Source organism: Chrysoperla carnea, chromosome 1 (genome assembly GCF_905475395.1).
Source record: "Chrysoperla carnea chromosome 1, inChrCarn1.1, whole genome shotgun sequence".
Taxonomy (NCBI): domain Eukaryota; kingdom Metazoa; phylum Arthropoda; class Insecta; order Neuroptera; family Chrysopidae; genus Chrysoperla; species Chrysoperla carnea.
This window is the reverse complement of record NC_058337.1, coordinates 28,099,012-28,118,973: the sequence shown is the minus strand read 5'-3', so window position 1 is coordinate 28,118,973 and position 19,962 is coordinate 28,099,012. Positions and strand designations below refer to the sequence as shown.

At 30.6% G+C, this 19,962-nt stretch overlaps 1 protein-coding gene across 1 annotated transcript in view; it reads right to left on the bottom strand.

Moving 5' to 3' along the window:
* Positions 1 to 19,962, bottom strand: part of LOC123305313 (sodium-dependent neutral amino acid transporter B(0)AT3) — a 70,173-nt gene that overhangs the window by 10,675 nt on the left and 39,536 nt on the right. The window contains exons 2-3 of the mRNA XM_044887000.1: positions 1,857 to 2,089; positions 1,551 to 1,775 (exon numbers count right to left, since the gene is read on the bottom strand). Coding sequence (XP_044742935.1) covers positions 1,551 to 1,775; positions 1,857 to 2,089 — 458 coding nt within the window. The remainder of the gene's footprint in view (positions 1 to 1,550; positions 1,776 to 1,856; positions 2,090 to 19,962) is intronic.

Below are 19,962 nucleotides of genomic sequence, written 5' to 3'. Positions count from 1 at the left end.
AAGATCCTTGTTAGGTCTTTTCAAAGAAAATTGAATTGTGCAAAAATTTCTCGAATATGTTGTGGACTTACTCACAACAGACTCAAATTTTCGTCGTGCCCTGCCTGAAGTTCTAATATTAGTATCCATGGATAATGCAAGTGTTATATCCACATGTAAGTGCAGTATGAATATATATTTCTAGATGAATATATCTAAATTGCAGCTTATACGAACTACGCTAACTTTATGTTTAAAAATATTCTGACATTATTAAGTTATTATGGTAAACCACTATCATAATGTGTCAGAGGTTTCTAGGAGTGAATAGTAATTTTAAAGAATTTATTCTGTACCGATGTACGTTAGAATTGTCGGCAGATCTTTTTGTATCTTTGTCTAAGTACATCATCGTACTACTGGTTTAAGCCTTTGAAAAGAAAGCCAAATATAAAATTTTTTCTAAAGCGGGCTGTACTGTTATTTTATATCGAAAAACGTAGAATATTCGTTGGGACATTTTGGAAGAATGCAGAGGTTCAGGCACGGATACAGGCCTCAAAAAATGTGAAGGGCATGGCGCAGCTATCCGAAAATGCGCTCACAAAAATTTCAAAAGTAAATATGTGTTTGTTTGCACATCAAAGTGTAGTCACATTTAGACTCTAAACTACTGTAAAATTTTGATGAAATTTTTACAACATGATTAAATTGAACGTTAGTATACATTTTACAGTAAATAATTTTATCTAGGTGCTCAGTTAAATAATAAATTCAAGGTTTAATTTTATTTTTTCGCAAAAACGTTGATTATATCATCGATATCCAGATGTTGATTTTATCATCGATATCCAGGAGAGCTGGCTCGACTAATCTTTCCTGTTCTATGGAAACACACAACCAAGATTTTAGCCCGCGAAGTATAGAAACGATCTCTCTGCGGTAGCTACCCTCGCCGGGGAAATTGTCAGTAATTGTAAGAACATTTGTGTATTATTGTTCAAATCTTGGTCGCATGCTTCAATGAGATGAGCTACCTTCATCCACAGTCGGTATTCATTTATAACAGTTGATTCATCATCAATAATGAATGGCCGGTTCATCTGAACGACTTTTTTCACTACCTGGATATCAATATTCAAGCCTTTGACACCGACATTTGGTTCGGGTACTAAAACTGAAATTGGTCGAGTACCTCCGGAGACAATCTTTGCCCTAAATCATTGAAAACGTAATCTAATAGGGGCATGATTTCCAAAAGTAGTTTTCTACCGATTTCGCTACGATTTATTTCGATTTTTGAAATCTACATGCTTTGAAACGAATTAAATATTCTTCCAAAAATTATCAGATGGGGGTTTACTATAAAATAAGGAACAATAGACTAACTATTTGAAGCGATTCATTTTTTTTTAAAATTTTATTAAATCATTAGTCTATTTAGCTGATGGGCATGCCCATCATGCCAGTATGCGTGATGATCCTCCAGTGCGAAGATTGGGACGTTATCTAACTTTTTCATTCCGAAATTAATTTAACATAAACTTTAATGAGCCATAAATTATACCTACTTTTCCACTACTTTGAATTCCTTTCATAACAATAAAAAATATAACAATCCAAGATAATAGAAGACATAAAACAATCCACCATTTCATACCGCCAGGTTCATCCATTGATGGTGCTGCATCTAATGTAGTTCGATACCAAAAATATTCAGTTTCCGATGAAATTTCGCATTCACGTAATGCTGTACCATTTGAATCCACCGGACAATAGGACCATGGTAAGGGATTCTGAAAAATGTATTTAAAAAAAAATCAGTTCACACTTAAACCATCTACTATCACTACTCCACTTTATAGGGTAATACTTACTCGAAAACTATTAAATAGGTAATAAAAACACCATGTAATAATTACATTATAATATAATGCTACGAAGAATGTAACGATACATGACGCAATTCCTATACCACCCAGCCATGGATGAATTGTATTCCATACACCCAATGAGCCCAGACGCATACGTTGGCCAATACCTAATTCAATTAAGAATAATGGTATGCCTTCAAATATTAACATAATTGCAAATGGTATTAAAAATGCACCTGAAACAAAAATAGCATACATTTAGTTGATTAATTTAACAGAATTGAATAATAAAGTAAAGGTTTAAGACGTCAATGGCCAACTGGTAAGGGCGCTGGTTACAGATATTTTCGCACAATTTGAGCAAGATTGAGAACATATTTTATCGATAGTGCTGATCCAATACATGAGTAAGCTATTGGTTTCCGATTCGATAAGGTCAAAGAAATAAAACCTGCCATTCGAAAAATGTTGTAAAATGTGTCTTCCCCGGTGGTACACATTGCAAAAATAATTTTTAAATGTACAAGTTGACCATGGTTGGGCTATTTTGGGAATGGAAGATCTACATTTTCTCATTTCTACGACTTTAATTAATAGATAAAAATTAGTTTCGCTCAAATTGTATATTAACTCATGTATTGGGTCAGTACTATCTATAAAATGTGTTCTCAAACTTGCTCAAATGATGACTTAAAAACCAGCTCCCTTACCATACGTGTTTAGTGAAATTTGAATTTTTTGTCTTATATTTATGATAAAGTTTAAAGAAAATAATAAAAAGTTTAAAGAAAATAATATAGGTTATACCTATAGGTTAATGGAAGTGTGTATTTATAGCGTTAAAAAATTGCCTATAAATCGACTTAGATAAAATGTATTAATATAGGGAACAAACTATTTTCAAAATTAAATATTTGTCTAGTTCAAAAGTTAACAATAAGACTATGTGGATAAAAATTTATCAAATTTAAAATCAGGACGATTGTAGCTTTATTTTAGAGATTTTTCTGAATTGTTTGGCATAATACGGCACGGCTTGGCTTTATCTTCAAATATCAGGCGTTAAATCGTAGGTTCTAAGCAGCCAATTAACATCTGCTTTATGAGAAATTTCATAATTCGGCAACAAAACATTTTAATCTATGCACCTTTGATGGGAGACATGAGATTGAACCTAGTTCTTCGGGATTCTTTAATAGCCAATTTAGATAGTAAACGGTAAGGGATAAAATAACACTTTAAATTAGAAAGTTGATCCTCATAAAAAAATTTACAATTTTTGTTCAAAACATTTTTTCGAAATGCGACTTAAAAATTTGCCATTTTTCCATTTAATCGAAACAAAACACGCTAACTACGGAAATGTGCTTTGATCAAAAGTTTTCAAGTTTTCGATAAACTTAAAGCGTATTTTCTTCCGATTAAATGCAATAATGACATATTTTTAAGTCGCATTTACTCCAAAAGCTAACATTTTTCAAAAAATGTTTTAAACAAAAATTGTTATTTTTTTATGAGGATCAACTTTGCGGTTTAAGTCTTATTCTATCTTTTACCGATTAGAATCAAAATTGGCAAAAATTCAAAATTTATTAAAGAAACCCGAAGAATTAGGTCCAATCTGATGTTAGAACATCATACCCCCTTCAATTTCTGCAACTTTTGTTCAAGTTATTTTTTGATTGGCTAATTACAAATCGAGATATTTAGATGTATAGATTTAAATGGCCCACCTTGTATATATTCCAAAAAAGTAACAGCTTACTAAAATCCTTTGCGAAAAGGCCACTAGATGGCATTCATCTCAAAGTTACACTATCTCTCTAAGTTCGAATAGAAATAAAATATCATTACTTCCCACCTTACGTCGGTACCCCTCTTACCCCACCTTTTCCCATAATTTAATAAAATAAGTTTGGAGAATTGATAGAAACAATATTTTATCGTCCCATCTCAAAGCCTGTAATAATATTTATGCATATTTTTAGAATGTTTATCATTACAGTATAACACGTTTTTAATTTTATTCACGTTTTAATGGGATTTAGTAGAAATAAACAAATAAAAATTTCCATTGCATGTTTGTAAACATTGATTCTACTCTAATTAGATAGCAAGATAGATATAGGTAACTTGAAAATATGATGAAAACACAATCTGTATGGTATACATAGGTACAGACAATATTATTGATTTTCCAGACATACTGCGCTTCAATATGCATGTGATTCGTATGTATGTATGTATTTATGGATTTTTATACCATGCTATATGAAATATACATAGTATATTAAGTTTAGTCCCAAGTTTGTAACGCTTAAAAATAATGATGCTAGGAAAAAAATTTTATCATAGGTGTTCATAAAATCACCTAATTAGTCCATTTCCGGTTGTCCGTCCGTCCGTCCGTCCGTCCGTCCGTCCGTCTGTGGACACGATAACTCAAAAACGAAAAAAGATATCGAACTGAAATTTTTACAGCGTACTCAGGACGTAAAAAGTGAGGTCAAGTTCGTAAATGAGCATCATAGGTCAATTGGGTCTTGGGTCCGTAGGGCCCATTTTGTAAACCGTTAGAGATAGAACAAAAGTTTAAATGTAAAAAATGTTCCTTATAAAAAAATAAAAAAACTTTTGTTTGAAACTTTTTTTTGTAAACATCACTGTTTACCCACGAGAGCGTTAATTAGGTGCAAATTTTATAGTATGTATTAATATAGGAATATCAGTTGTGGGCGGGCGTGTCTATTTAAAAGTGAATATCTTTTGTTATTTACGTGACGTCAAAAAAACAAACGAATGCGCATCAACACTGTCTATACATTTTTGTATGTGTTATGTGATAAAGAAATCAACACTGACTATGCATGGTATTTCAACAATTAACTCAGTCAATTGTTTCTTTTCACTTGTTTATATTATATTTACATGAAACGTACAAATTTTATCAATTTTATCATAACAGTTTGTAATTTCGTGATACCATAATATCAGAAGGTTGTTCTATAAGTTTAGGTTAGGTTAGAGTGGCTGTCCTGGGGTGGGACACACTTAGACCATAGGGTCCGTTGTGATACCGATAGATGGTTGGCCCATCCCCGACCACTACTCCATGAACCATTTGGAGCTGTTTAATAACAGCAGGAGAGTTTTGACGTCGACGGACTCCAGGTCGGAGAGGTCGTCCAAGAGAGGTTGACTCAAGTAAGTCTCCATCTCCTCGTGACAAGAGCTGGGAAGTGACAGAGAAGATGAGATATTGTCTCCTCCTCCTCACCACTGTGACAGCTCCTGTAGTAGTCGTGATACACTGCCCGGCCCAAGCGTTCAACAACTTTGCGAACAGAGGCCCTTGAAAGTGATATAAGATCTTCGGAACGCCTGCGATTGTACTCAGACCATATCTGTCTTCTAGTACTAAAAGTATGTTCCTCCCTCCATCTAAGATTGGCCCTTTTTAGGATACCCTCTTTGAGGAGCAACTTGTAGTTCGCAAATGGAGCTCCCGGATATTTATTGATTCTTGTGGCCGGCAGCATTTATTGATTCGTCTGCCCGTCTGTCATCACGATTACTTAAAAACGAAAAGAGATATCAAGCTGAAATTATTATAGCATGCTCAGGGCGTAAAAAGTAAGGTCAAGTTCGTAAATGAGGAATATAGGTCGATTGGGTCTTGGGTCCGTAGGACCCATCTTGTAAACCGTTAGAGATAGAACAAAAGTTTAAATGTAAAAAATGTTCCTTAAAAAACTAAACAACTGTTTCGAATAAAGAAAATTTTTTTCGTAAACATCACTGTTTACCTGTGAGAGTGCAAATTATGCGCAAATTGTATACTGTATAGTATGTATTATATGGGAATATCAGTTATGTATGTATGTACAATGTGATAGAGTAATCAACACTGTTTATACATGGTATTTTAACAATTAACTCAACAGTCAACTGTTTGTTTTCACTTGTTTATTCGATATTATTTTTAGTGTCTATCTTATCACTTTATAGAGTACCCCAAGAGTACATAAATATTGCAGGGGAAAAGTGTTTTCATTAAATTATGAATGCATTGGACGAAGTTGAAAATTACTGAAAAGATTATAAACAGTCTTATAATCTTTTCAGTAATTTTCAACTTCGTCCAATGCATTCATAATTTAATGAAAACGTGATCAGATTATAGTGACAATCTTGAGACTCTATGTTTGTATATATATAAAAATTCATTAGAAACCAATCCAATCATCCCATTGGGTAATAAAAAATGATTTAACAAACTGGAACAAAGACATTAAAGATGTGAGAAATAAGGATTAATCGATAAAGTTTTCTCGTTTTTCAATGAGTATATTAACTCGAGTCATTTTACTAATACTCTTTTTTCTGGTAGAGATCTTTTGGCATATGTAATTTATTCTAATTTTGTTATAATTTCATCTAACAAATTGGATTAATTATCGAGAAAAAAACACAAATTGAATCAATACTAGTTACAAAATACGTAAGGTTGGGTACATATTCGAATTCTGTAATTCTTCATAAAGAAAAGTCGGGCAAAGCAAATTCATTTTCGTTTAAAGTTGTTTTGCTTTTCTTTTTCATTCAAAGAAAATTAATGTAGAGCAATTTATATTAGTTTAAAAGCTCTAAAGTAAAAATAAAAATTTTAGTAAATGTATAACACAACCATATGAAATACAAAGTATTTGATTTACTCCCTTTCCGTAACGGATATACACAAAGATACGGATGGATAATGTATATTTCGTTTCTAAAATATGGGAGAATATGTATACAAATTTTAAAGTTGTGATACCTTCGCTATGTTTCAGTGATATATAATTGTATACTAGAGTGATACCCACCCGCTTCGCTGGGCTTAAAAGTAAAGATTGGGATAGCTCTCGCTTATCCCCTTTCTATAACACTCGAAATAATGGTAAGGATTGTTATACACAGGTAAAATATATGTATGCTTTCTTTTTTTTTTAAATGTATAATAGTAATTATTCATTGAGTATATCAGAGAAGATGGCCTTGAAATATTTTATATTGACTATTTTTACAGAAATCTGTAATTTATCGTAATGTCAAATTAATTATAAAATTTTTTTATTAATATATCTTTATAAATTATATCTCATGTGTTATTCTGATATATCAGCTATATTGCTGTACAGTTTCATTCAAACCATTCGCTAGTTTTAGCATGAAAACGTAACAAACAAACTTGCTTACTTTCGCATTTATAATATATAGAGATTATACATAATCGGAATTAAAAAAAAATATTCTTAGGATATTAAATTTTTCATGAGAAATATGCATATCTACGAAGGAATTCTTTAATGCTTTTAATGTTTTCTTAATTACCAATTATGAGAACTCAGATTATTTTATACAAGTAGCTTACGGTAAGCTAATAATTCCTATTATTTAAACGTTTTAAACTTAAAGGCAGTTAGAAATAAACAAAATAGCATTGAAATTATGCAAATTTATTAAGAAACAAGTGAAAAGAAACAATTGACTGAGTTAATTGTTGAAATACCACGCATAGTCAGTGTTGATTTCTTTATCACATAGCACATACAAAAATGTATAGACAGTGTTGATGCGCAATTGTTTGTTTTTTATGACGTCACGTAAATAACAAAAGATATATACCTATATTAATACATACTATAAAATTTGCACCTAATTAACGCCCTCGTGGGTAAACAGTGATGTTTACAAAAAAATGTTTCAAACAAAAGTTTTTTATTTTTTTATAAGGAACATTTTTTACATTTAAACTTTTATTCTATCTCTAACGGTTTACAAGATGGGTCCTACGGACCCATGATCCAATTGACCCATGTTGCTCATTTACGAACTTGACCTCACTTTTTACGTCCTAAGCACGCTGTAAAAATTTCAGCTTGATATCTCTTTTCGTTTTTGAGTAATCGTGACCACAGACGGACGGACGGACGGACGGACGGGCGGCCGGACGGACGGACGGACGGACAACCGGAAATGGACTAATTAGGTGATTTTATGAACAGCTATGACAAAATTTTTTTCCTAGCATCATTATTTCTAAGCGTTACAAACTTGGGACTAAACTTAATATACTATGTATATTTCATATATGCATGGTATAAAAATGGTTCTCGATCCTACTTAGAAAAGAGCAGTTCTTGAAGCGTAGAACAAAGTTGATAAAATAGTTGTATTGTGTATATTTCTATGAATACTAGGTAGCCATTAGTTTCCATTGTATAGCAATAGCGTATCCAGAAAACTTTCTGGAGGAGGCAATATGAAATTAACATGTTTTATTATATTCATTTAAATTAACTCTTTTCTTGCTATTACTTTTTAGTTTATTTCGTTACCTACTGATTCTGGAGTTTTTGTTTACTAAATAATCCGTTAGTCAGTATAGTGTGGTTCAAGCAAGTTACTAATTAAAATCTTTTCGAGAAATTTGTTTTTCTTACATTTTTAAGGGACCATTTGTCACGAGTTGTCCCCTCTCAATCTGCTTTTTGTGAATACATAGATTTCATATTTCTTTTAACGCATAATCGAACTCCTTATGTGATAATTTCAACTTCTATCGGTAAAATATTTCAAAAACTAAGGATTTTTTAGTTTTGTACCCATTGATAATTTGATTCTACTCTTTAAAATTTTGTGTGTGTTAAAATGAAGAAATATTGAAGATGGATCACCATGAAAAACGAAAAAAACCCTAAACCTAATACTTTTGACAAATCCTTAGCTTTTTGATATCCAAAATCAATAGTCACCATAAGTGAAATCACAAATTTTTTTCTATAAGATATATTTTCATCATTCACGATTTTCCGTTAAAAATTAATTCCATCAAATTTAATTTATAAGCGGGCAGACAATCTGGCGTTTTATTTTATAGGTAATGTATATTATAGATAGAAATATAGATTCCTTTGGTAGAGGCAACCCACAAAGCCACTAAGTACACAACTGTTGCCAATTTAATCAATAAATAGTATCTGAGGACATTCTGTTGTAAAGGTTACCAGTTACCACCGATGTACTGGGTTCATAATTCTATTTACAAATAAAATAACAAAATACAGACAGCTCTGTAAAGATAACATGCCATTGGTGGGTTTTTTTTTCAAAAGTTTGGTCATATTTATACACAACTTTTTGTTTTAATTTAAAGTTTTTTTCATTTTTCATAGATTTTTTTCGTTATAAATGGTAGTACAAGTCCATGGTTCCAGAAAGAGTTATACTTAGTTTTTATGTTTTATGATTTTCATGGTTCCAGTTTTGTTTGGTTCTTGTACTGGCTCCGAAGGATGTGGTTACGGATACATATTATTTATATCATAATTCCTGTTTCTGTATTCTCTAACACTATCTTATTTATTGACCATTGACTCATATTTATTTATGCAATATACTAAAAGTCCTTTGGCGTTTTTCAATCATACCTAGATGATTAAGGTTTCGTTAATTATCTTTTTAGTTTAGAGAATTTTTCGACTAATATGTATTAGGAAAACATAAATTTTTTAATAAGTCGTATTAAATCTAGTTTACTATAAGTATCTGATCTTTTTCTCTAAGTTTAATAATATTTACAAAGAAATTTATATTCTAAATTAAAAAAATTCAAGCTTTTTATTCTAGAACTTTAAACGTAATTTTCTCTGTAAGTATTATTTCCTACAAATTTGCTTATAAAAAAATATAGCGGCTAATTATGAGCCTATTTTCAATTTAATCGGGGAAAGTTGCTTTGCTAAGTTGACTGTCAAGTTAGCAAAGCATCACTTTTCTCCGTTATGGAAAGAGTTCCGTTATTTTCCACGGTTAATTTACGGTTAAATAGCGGCTAATTATGGCCCCATTAAAAATTAATTTGGAATTAATTAATCAAACATCTCCGTTATGGAAAGAGCGGAAAATTTGTTTGTTCCACTGTTAATTTACGTCTAAATAGCGTCTAATTAATAGCCTATTTACAATTTAATCGGAAAATGTTGCTTTGCTAACTTGACATATGTACATGAAATATTCATTTCTCGTGCTTCGATAGAAATAAACTGCATAGCAATGATATCAATTGACTGGAACATACGATATGTAGGTGTTATCAATATTAAACGACACATAAAGTTCGTAAGCACCCACGTAACGTCATCAACATACAAATCATTTTAGTAACACACAACAAAATATGCCCTACATACAGTTACATACCCTACAAACAGTACGAAAACCTTTTAGAACAATTTTTCTACATAATTTTCTCTTTATCAAAGATAATCGATTCTCTATCTCAGCCAACTAAACAGTGCTAAGCTCTGCACCGATAAATAATGCAAATAATGCAAAAAAAAAAATGCAATCTATGCATTTTTTGTAGTACCTAGTGTCAAATGTACCTTGAATCATTCTGTAATTTCAATACAGATATTGATATTAACTGGTCAACATTTGTATTGATGATGGTATTTTATCAGAATGCAGTTAGGCTGAAGACTAGTTGTCCATGTGGTTTTGTATTCAAATAAAATAAAATAAATTTTTTTTTGAGCACCATATTTAAGCTTTAATACTTAAATTAAATAAATACAGTTTCAAATACGCAAAATGATGTACCTCGAATCTATCAAAATAACGTACCATTGGTACATGATAATATGTTGTACTAAATTGTATAATTATATTCTTTTTTTATAGACTACCGATTATAGACAAGCTAAGTACCTATAAGTAGGAAAAGGAAGTGTTATCCATCAAAAAAACCTTGAAGCTGTTACTGGACGCTCAGAGTCGTGGATACCTGTAAGAAAATCGTGTAAAGTTTTCAACAATTCAATCATACATTGTATGCTGATACTTAGAGTGAGCTGTAATCATTACATGTTTGTTGGTGAGAGCACCTTCAGTTACAATCAGCGAAAGTGATTCAAGGTACATTATGGTGTTATACATGCTATATAATGGTATTATATTATAGATTACACATTATCAATTTCTTGACGAAAACAATTATTATTTGACGAAAGTTTTCAATTTTCTATAAAATTCATAACGGGATGTATTTTGTTAATTTAATTTCTGACATTCATCACTCATCTCGAAAAACGGACTTTTTTGGTTCGTTGTAACACTGAAAGTTCCTTATATGTCGAAGTATTGTGCTGAAAACCAAGATTGGAAACGATTTTAGGACACACTTAGCTTTATTTAACTCTATTACTAGAGAGTCTTCACTAGACAGGCTAACCAATATGAATTTTCAAGGTGGGGATTTAAAAAAAAAATTATATTAGGTATCTGTGCACTTCCACCATAAACATATTTTAGTTCATGACATTGAAATTGGATTTATTGTGTCTAAAACGAGTAACCTTAATTTTAAATCATTCATATTTTCGTATAACAATAGTTTTTTTTATCAATATTGATCATTTTTTAATGTGTTGACGAAAAGAACAAACAATATGTGACATTATTAAGGAATAGATAATAATGATAATGGATTATTCTTCATAACAGCCATTATCTATTGTGATAAAATATAGTATATATAGAATTATAGAAGAACATAACATACACTTGACATTATATTATAACAAAATATATTTATTATAAGACACAATATATCGCTTGTTATGAAAAACCATATGTTTTCATATTTGTTAAAAATGATATAAGAAGACGATCTTTCTAATATAGAACTCTTCTTTTCCTCAAGCAAGTTTTTATACCATGTTTATATGAAATATCAAAGTTTACTAAGTTGTACTAAGTTTAGTCCCAAATTTGTAACGCTTAAAAATATTGATGCTACCAACAAAATTTTAGTATAGGTGTTCATAAAATCACTTAATTTATCCATTTTCTGTTGTCTGTCTGTCTGCCTGTAGTCACGCTAACTCAAAAACGAAATAGATATGAAGCTGAAATTTGTATAGCGTGCTTAGGATGTTAAAAGGGAGGCTAAGTTCGTAAATGAGCAACATAGGTCAATTGGGTCTTGGGTCACACCTTGTAAACCGTTAGAGATAATTTTTGTTTGAAACATTTTTTTGTAAACATCATTGTTTACTCGCGAGGGCGCAAATTAAGTTAGAACATTAGTTATGTATTGTATTGTATCAAGTATACATTTATTGTATGTATGTATCATCATCATTGTGTGTCCTGTCTGTTCAACAGACGTTGGCGATCATGGAATTCCACTGCTGCCGATCATAGGCCATGTGAAAAAGCTCAGCAGCCTTTTGCGGATAAAGGGACGATGGAAAATTTACTGCCTTTCTGTGTAAAGTGTATTTTGATAGAAAACACGGATTTTCTTTATTAAAACTTCGAAATTTTGTATTGATTCATAAAACCTATAACATATATGAAATAGTATGGATGGTAAATTTTATAGCCTTTCGGATAAAACTCCAAGGCTTGATAACACCAATGAATTTTTTTGTTGAACTTTTCTTTAACCATTTTGAGTTTAATTTCTTTGACATAGTATAAACTTTCCTCTCTCAAGACATAGATTGCTGTGTGCTAGTTGGTATTAGTTTCAGATTTCAAAATATTCCCAAGTAAAAAATCTAAGAGCGTTTAATCACATGTTTTTGGTGGTTAATTATGGTCTAGATTTTGCACAAAAATTGCGTGCTGTAGATGCCACACCTCTTTCATTATTAAAAAAGCTATGCCCAACAGTGAAAACGCTTTGTTCTCTAGCGTAACCCTCTTTTTTTTTTAAAACCCTAAACTGGCAGTTGTGACGCTATCCTTGCATTTTCGTTATTAACAGTTTGCGTAAAATTCAAATCTTGTGTTAATTTTGGAACACTTTTTATGATGTGATACCCTTTATTTAGTTCGTTAAGAGTCTTACAGATATGAGTGAAAAAGCATATAAAAGCTATGTTAGTATTTTGACTCATACAGAGAAATCAATTTTCTAGAATTTAAGTATAACAGATTTAAAAAACTATGGAGACAGTTGGAGACGGTCATTGACGTATATTGTTTAATGGTGTGAGCGTAGAAAAACTTAACAAATTTAATGAATCAATAAAACCAACCATCAAAGTTGGTTTGAGAAAATCATATTTTAAGAGAGCTACAATGTCATAGACAACATAGAGACACAAAGGCGTCACTCCTTTTTTTTGCATAGGTTAAAAAAATAAATGATTATTATTTTAGAAAGAACAAGTGAAAACAAACAATTGAGTTAATTGTTGAAATTATTTTTACTCTGTCCTATTACACACACATATATGTCACATATGTATAACTGATATTCCTATATAATACATACTTTACAATTTGCGCATAATTTACGCTCTCACGGGTAAACAGTGATGTTTATGAAAAAATGTTTCAAACAAAAGTTGTTTATTTTTTTATAAAGAACATTTTTTACATTTAAACTTTTGTTCTATCTCTAACGGATTACAAGATGAGTCCTACGGACCAAAGACCCAATTGATTTAAGTTGCTCATTTACGAACACTTTTTACGTCCTCAGTAAGCTATAAAAATTTCAGCTTGATATCTCTTTTCGTTTTTGAGTAATCGTAATGACAGGCGGACAGACAGACAGACGACAGACAGACAACCGGGAATGGACTAATTAGGTGATTTTATGAACACCTATACCAAAATTTTAGTCATAGCATCAATATTTTCAAGCGTTACAAACTTGGATCTAAACTTAGTATACCTTGGTATGTTTCATATACATGGTATAAAAATCAATTGTTTATACTCATGTTTAACTGCTACATATTAATAATAGTGTTTCATGCATTAACATTATTCATTTATTTTGATTTTATTTTATGTAAATAACATTTTAGATAGATATCTAACAATAAGACACATAATTTATTATTATATCTGCCTATTCTTATGAAAACATTGAATTATTTGATGTAAACAAATGTAATAAGACAAATGTGACAAGTAAGACAAGCAGATTTGTGTTCTGGGTGCTGAAGTCTATTTTCTATCAATAATTCAAAATTCAGTAGCCAAACAGATATTTGCGACAGTGTGTTACATTATAATTCGGATAAATAAATCCAAGGACTATGTTTGTAAGTTTTTGTTCCGCTGAAAATGCTGAAAAACAAACAACAAGCTAAGAGTATGCTTATTTGTATACATTCGATAGAACAAAATCAGTATTACACTACAAGCTCATTTCATTTTAGGTACTTCCTAAAACTATGATAAAACACTGCACTTTTCGACAGAATTTAACGAACTTTAAACTGTAAGTAGACTACGAATAGGACGAACATACTATTCAATTCCAAAGTTTCAGATATTTTTACCGTTACAAACACGAGATATTTAATACCTAAGTTCCACATTTTGACAATTTACGTCAAAATTAACATCTCGAAAACAAAACGACGTGGTACTATTTTAATTATTTATTTTTAAAAACATTCCATTCAACTCTCCTACTTTTTTTTTAAAATTTAATTCTGTCGAGATAATTTTAAAATATCGTAAAAAATAGCTGGGAGGACAGTGAGTTTTACATGCTTTGACCTTCGAATTCACGAACTTTGCAGATTATCTCACGAACAGCCAAACATTTTGCAACTTCGGCTAAAATTCACAGCTAACATTATCCTGAATCGAACTAGTATAAAGGATTGTCCCTCTCTTCTTCGAAATTGCATATATGAAGAGTTTATGGCGAATCGTGGATGTGATGTGTCTTCTATTACATCTCGCTTTTTCTTTAATTAGGAGTTTATCTTCTTTTTAGACAACATCTTTTTGTATTACCATCTATTTTTTTTTTCGTCTGTAAAATTTCATATTATCTAGAGAATCGAAAGTTAGTGAAAACTTCTGGTAGATTTATTCACGTATATGTAAATATATAATTGTTCAGTTTCATACGATATTAATGGTAAATTATTTATTTATTACAGTGCTGAATAAAAAATAATATCCATTTCTTGCAAGTCAGATTTTCTTTTAAATCCCTGACATTGAATTGGATGATACTAGAGATGCTGTCACCTGAATTGACGGTTTTTTTGTTTTTTGCTTGGAAAATAGTTTTTCTCGTTTGTCTTTCAAATATATTCATCTTCTCATTAATGAGCATGTTTTCATTTTCTGTTTCGCTCTTGGGTTATCAAAAACTAGTCAGGTATCGTTTATTTATTAGGATATTGCAACATTCCTTCTTGAATAAGCATCTCCCGTAGTATACCCTAAATTCCTCGTATTTGTGACCCTTCAATTGAGTTCTGCAAGATAACATGACGTGAGGTTTTTTAATATGTTACTCAGTTTCAGTGGGTAAAAGTCTATAAGAGGTAGTTAAAAAAAATTCTTTTTTAGTTGGAAATGTGTGAATTAGTTGGTAAAATTTAAGTATTTATTCTGTAGTAATGACATTAACAACTAGGTCATAGCTTGAACAGCGTACATTGTAATGGCTGCGAGCTTATGACATGGAACGGACTATACTCGCTTGCCGTTGCTGTGTATTAGTAATTTAAAGAATGAACTTGGGTAGCCGTAGCATCAAAATAAATCCAAAAAAAGACATTAAATAAATGTGAGCAAAACTTGTAGAAATATTATTTCTTGGCTTCTTAGCCTATATTTTAAAGTATGATTCACAATCTAGGTGGATATATTCAGTTCAATTACTTATTTATTGTTCCCCTGTGCTGAAAAATGACTGCCGAAGTTTAATAAGATGCAAGTTATTCAAACTAAATGGCTCGTCGTAAAGCACAAAGTCAAATAAAACAAAGTCTGCATAAACAAATTCCCTGTTTTTTTTATTAGTCATATTCCCTAGCTTCATCAGTTCAAATGGGCTAAAATTCGGAATGATTTCAGCAATTTAGAGGGAATTTCCAAGGGAGAAAATGCTTTTTTCGTTGTTCTTAAAACTTACCTCATCCCTAAGGCCTTGCCAAATTGAGATAGATTGAAAAATGGTATGTAGGTGGAGTTATTGCCATAAAAAGTGTCTTTTGGGGTATCAACTTCAACTGTTTTTAAGGTTTTGTGCAGCTCTGTATTTATGCACAGTGTCTAAGAATAGAGTTTGATATTTATCCGAAAATTGAGTAAGTATTTTGTATTTAGCCATTTTACTTTGCTAAAATTCGAGATTAATTTAATATAAAATTGTAAATGTGTGATATAAATTTTTTCCCATTTACTTCAGTTAATTTACAATTTTATTCTACTGAACCATAAAAGTTTATTACAATTCGTGGAAATTTATTATTTTCATGACTAAAAATATTTATTTTATGTTGACCTACAAAATAATAATAAAGTTTAATTCTATTGAAAATGTTCGATCAATTTTTATTTCTTCAATTGCATAATTTTTTCTAGGGTATATTTTTAGAAGATCATTTTCATAAAAAGAGTTATTATTGATTAGAGGATTATGTGTACAAAAAGTCAATGGATTATTTTTAATTATGACCGTAGTACGCTCTTAGGTCGAAGGGATGCATAACATATTACGAACGAAGCAAGCTTTGATACCAAAGTCAGGTCGCTGGCCTCTTTGGTGTTTAAAGGAAGTAGGTAATGGGAGCTTCATTTAAGTTCAGAGAAGCTACTTTTGTGACAGAGTGTCGCTATGCTACTGAACCACAAAAATGTAGCCAAAGTAGTCGCCTTTCCGAGAGTTAAATGCGGTCAAGAAGGCCGTACTTTGCCTAGAGGATCAAGAAAAAGTATAATTGTATTGATTGGCTTCTTAACTCAACTCAATTTTAACTGATTGAGGAGAATGCATTAATGTTTAAATTAGTGCAGTGATTTTCAAAACAACTTGTATTATAATGAATATAGGATAGAAAATTGAAAAATTTATAAAGATTAATGTTTAAACGTGGGTGTTAAGTACATATCATCACTTTCATTTTCAATATACCAATCAATTACTTTTATTTTTATTAATCAAATAAAATTACCATTTTGCGATCATCGGCCTTATTGCAAAAATTCTTGTCTAAAATTAGTATCAAATTCTAGTTTTATTTTTAATTTTAAGTTTAGTATAATGCTATTAAAGAATAAAAGTCTATTGTATATACATATATGATAATCGTCGTTAAAATTTACACACCTCTAAAGAAAAAGGGTTTAATTATTTAGATATCCCATTGAATTTTTAGTAACATCAAAATTGCTACATTTCTATTCAGATAGGTTTTTTGTAATAGGTTTCGTATTTATAGAAAAAAAGTGTTTAAGATACATCTAAGCTAATATACAATCATATGTCCTGTTTTTCCATCTTTTTTCTGTAACGAAATCGAGTATTTGATTTACCTTAGAAGAATTTCCTTATTTGATTTACCTTAGAAGAAAATCTAAATAAAGGGCGCCTATGTACTTATTGTACATACCGTATACTCTTGGTATCCATAAGCGGATTTTTGTTGGAGACCCACTTAGAGGGATGGAAATCCTTATAAAGTCATCTGTAAAATATGTAAATTAAAAAACCTTGTTTTTAATACACTTATTTAATAAAAATAATTTTTTTAAATTTATTTAGGATGATCCCTCACCAGTAATAGAAAAAAATAAATTAGTAGAAATTGATCCAAATTTTTAGTATGTTTTAGTTAACGATACATATTATTAAATCAAAAAAAAATTTGGGTATCTTATCGATCAATTAAGAGAGTTTTTATTAATTAAAAATACACTAAATAACATACCATCCTCATATCATGCTATGTTATTTAGTGTATTTTTAATTAATTCTTAATTGATCGATAAGATACCCAAATTTTTTTTAAATTTAATAATATGTATCGTTAACTACAACATACTAAAAATTTGGATCATTTTCTACTAATTTATTTTTTTCTATTACTGGTGAGGGATCCTCCTTAATAAAAACAATTTTTTACTTCATACAACTCCTAAATTAAACTTTATGTTATCATTCCAACTTCAATTTTATTAATAATAATAATAGGGTTTAACCTCCGTTTCTCTGGCATATACGCCTGTAACAGAGGCCATCCACATCATCATTTGTTAATCTTTATTTATTAACTACATACACATTTTTACAATTACATTTTTGATGTGGGTGGAGTCGATTACTTCGTTCTTATACAATCCACGACAATGCTACCTGATTCTAAGATCGAACACTTAAGCTCAATTTTATTAATAAATATTTTATTCTTAATTTAAATGGGAACTTTGTGTTTTTCCCTTCCAATAATCATTAGCATTAAAAAGTTTAATCGATTTTGTAGCATTGAAGAGCGAAGTTTGCTTTTAATCAACTGCTATCAACTGCTAAGATCGTTCGCTTCTACAATTTTTTTGTTATCATAATCAAATATATTCTTGAGAAGATTTCACCGTTATGCAAATAATGTAGATAATGTAACTTGAATAATTTAGCTTCATAGCTCAAGTCAACTGCGTCTGATTTTTTTTCAGTATTGACTGTGTTAAGCACCGATTTCTCGAAAAAGAATGACTAACTCGGAGTGTATTTTTTAAGTGAAGCCATATTGAAATATCTCTGAAATTCGGCCACGTTCGTAATCCAATAGAAGTAATCGGGAATTTGATCTATGCATACGTTTTTCTACATATTTATCGCAATCAGATAACAATTTTCCTCATAGACAGTCTCATAAGTATAGGACTAATCTCGTAACAACTTGTAGATTTTAAGCTTTTTAAAAGTTTTAAAGAATTTTATTTATATCTGAGCCATCCATAACTTTATAACTATCTAACTATTTAATCATAATATCGATTTCGATTGGAGGAGGTTCTTTTTTGCTGGAGATCCTTAGGCGTTTGCCTAGACTGTATAAATGGTAAAAGCGACACTGAAATCAAGCATTAAGCTTTTAATATTTATAAAGAAGCTCAACATTAACAGAGTTAATATCAAAAGGAAGTAATTTTATATTGCTTCATTATAAATAAACGCGTTTCATATAAATCTATTAAATATTAGCAATGTAGTAGATATGACAACTACAATATAATCTGTTTTTGATTTATTTACTGGTGGTGTTTTGTATTTACTATTGATTTCCTTCTGTACTATTTCTATCTTTATACACAGACTACGACGTAGTAAGAAATATGCTACGTTTGTACACTTACTATCATGATATTTAATAAATACTCGTATCTATATAAGAGTTCACAATAATAATCAAAAGTGGAAGGATTGTTTGAAATTGCGCTCATGTTTAACAATTAACGAAATTAAACCTTAAATCGCTTTGCTTTGAACAAAGAACGTTAATGCTGTTGGTAAGTTGTTTAAACAAAAATTTTTGCTTTGACTCTCAAATTTGGTCTAACTAATTGGACAACTATTATACCGCATTGATGCTTATCCAGAAAATATTTATTCGGCACAACACAGTATTTATCACAAGATATACAGTCAGTTTTGGTGAATCCCTAAAACCCCTTTGAATTTGTACCCGAAGCTTTTAAAAGCTGCGTAATAATCGCCCGCATCGAGCTTGGTTGGGGCCAATTGAATGATGGCTAGTTAATGATCCATACCTTTGAATAAAGAAGTAAATGGAAGAAGTGGAGAATATTCGTTAAGATATTAGCTACCAATATTTATCTCAATTTAAACCCCCGACCCAAAAAGAGGGGTGTTATAAGTTGAACCGCTATGTGTGTGTGTGTGTCCATCCGTAGCATCGTAGTTCCTTAACGGATAAACCGATTTGGATTTTTGTTTGGAAGAAAATTTAATGGAGAGTTATATTTTAAGTGCGGTTTAAGGTTCCGTACCCGAAACAAATAAAAAAGAGGTAATGATCTTCAAAATCGGGTCAGTCTGGAAAAGGCTATAAGAAAAAGGGTAATTTAATGGAGAGTGTTCTTGGGTATGTTTCAAATGCGAGTATAATGTCCCGTACCCGAAACATTAGTCGGGGGTAGTTAAATTTTGTAAATTTCACTTATATATAAAACAATTACCTATATCTATCTCATTTTAGTATAAGACGCAAAAACCAATGCTAACTTAATGTGTCAGTTTTTCTTGCCTCTATATTACAACTTACAG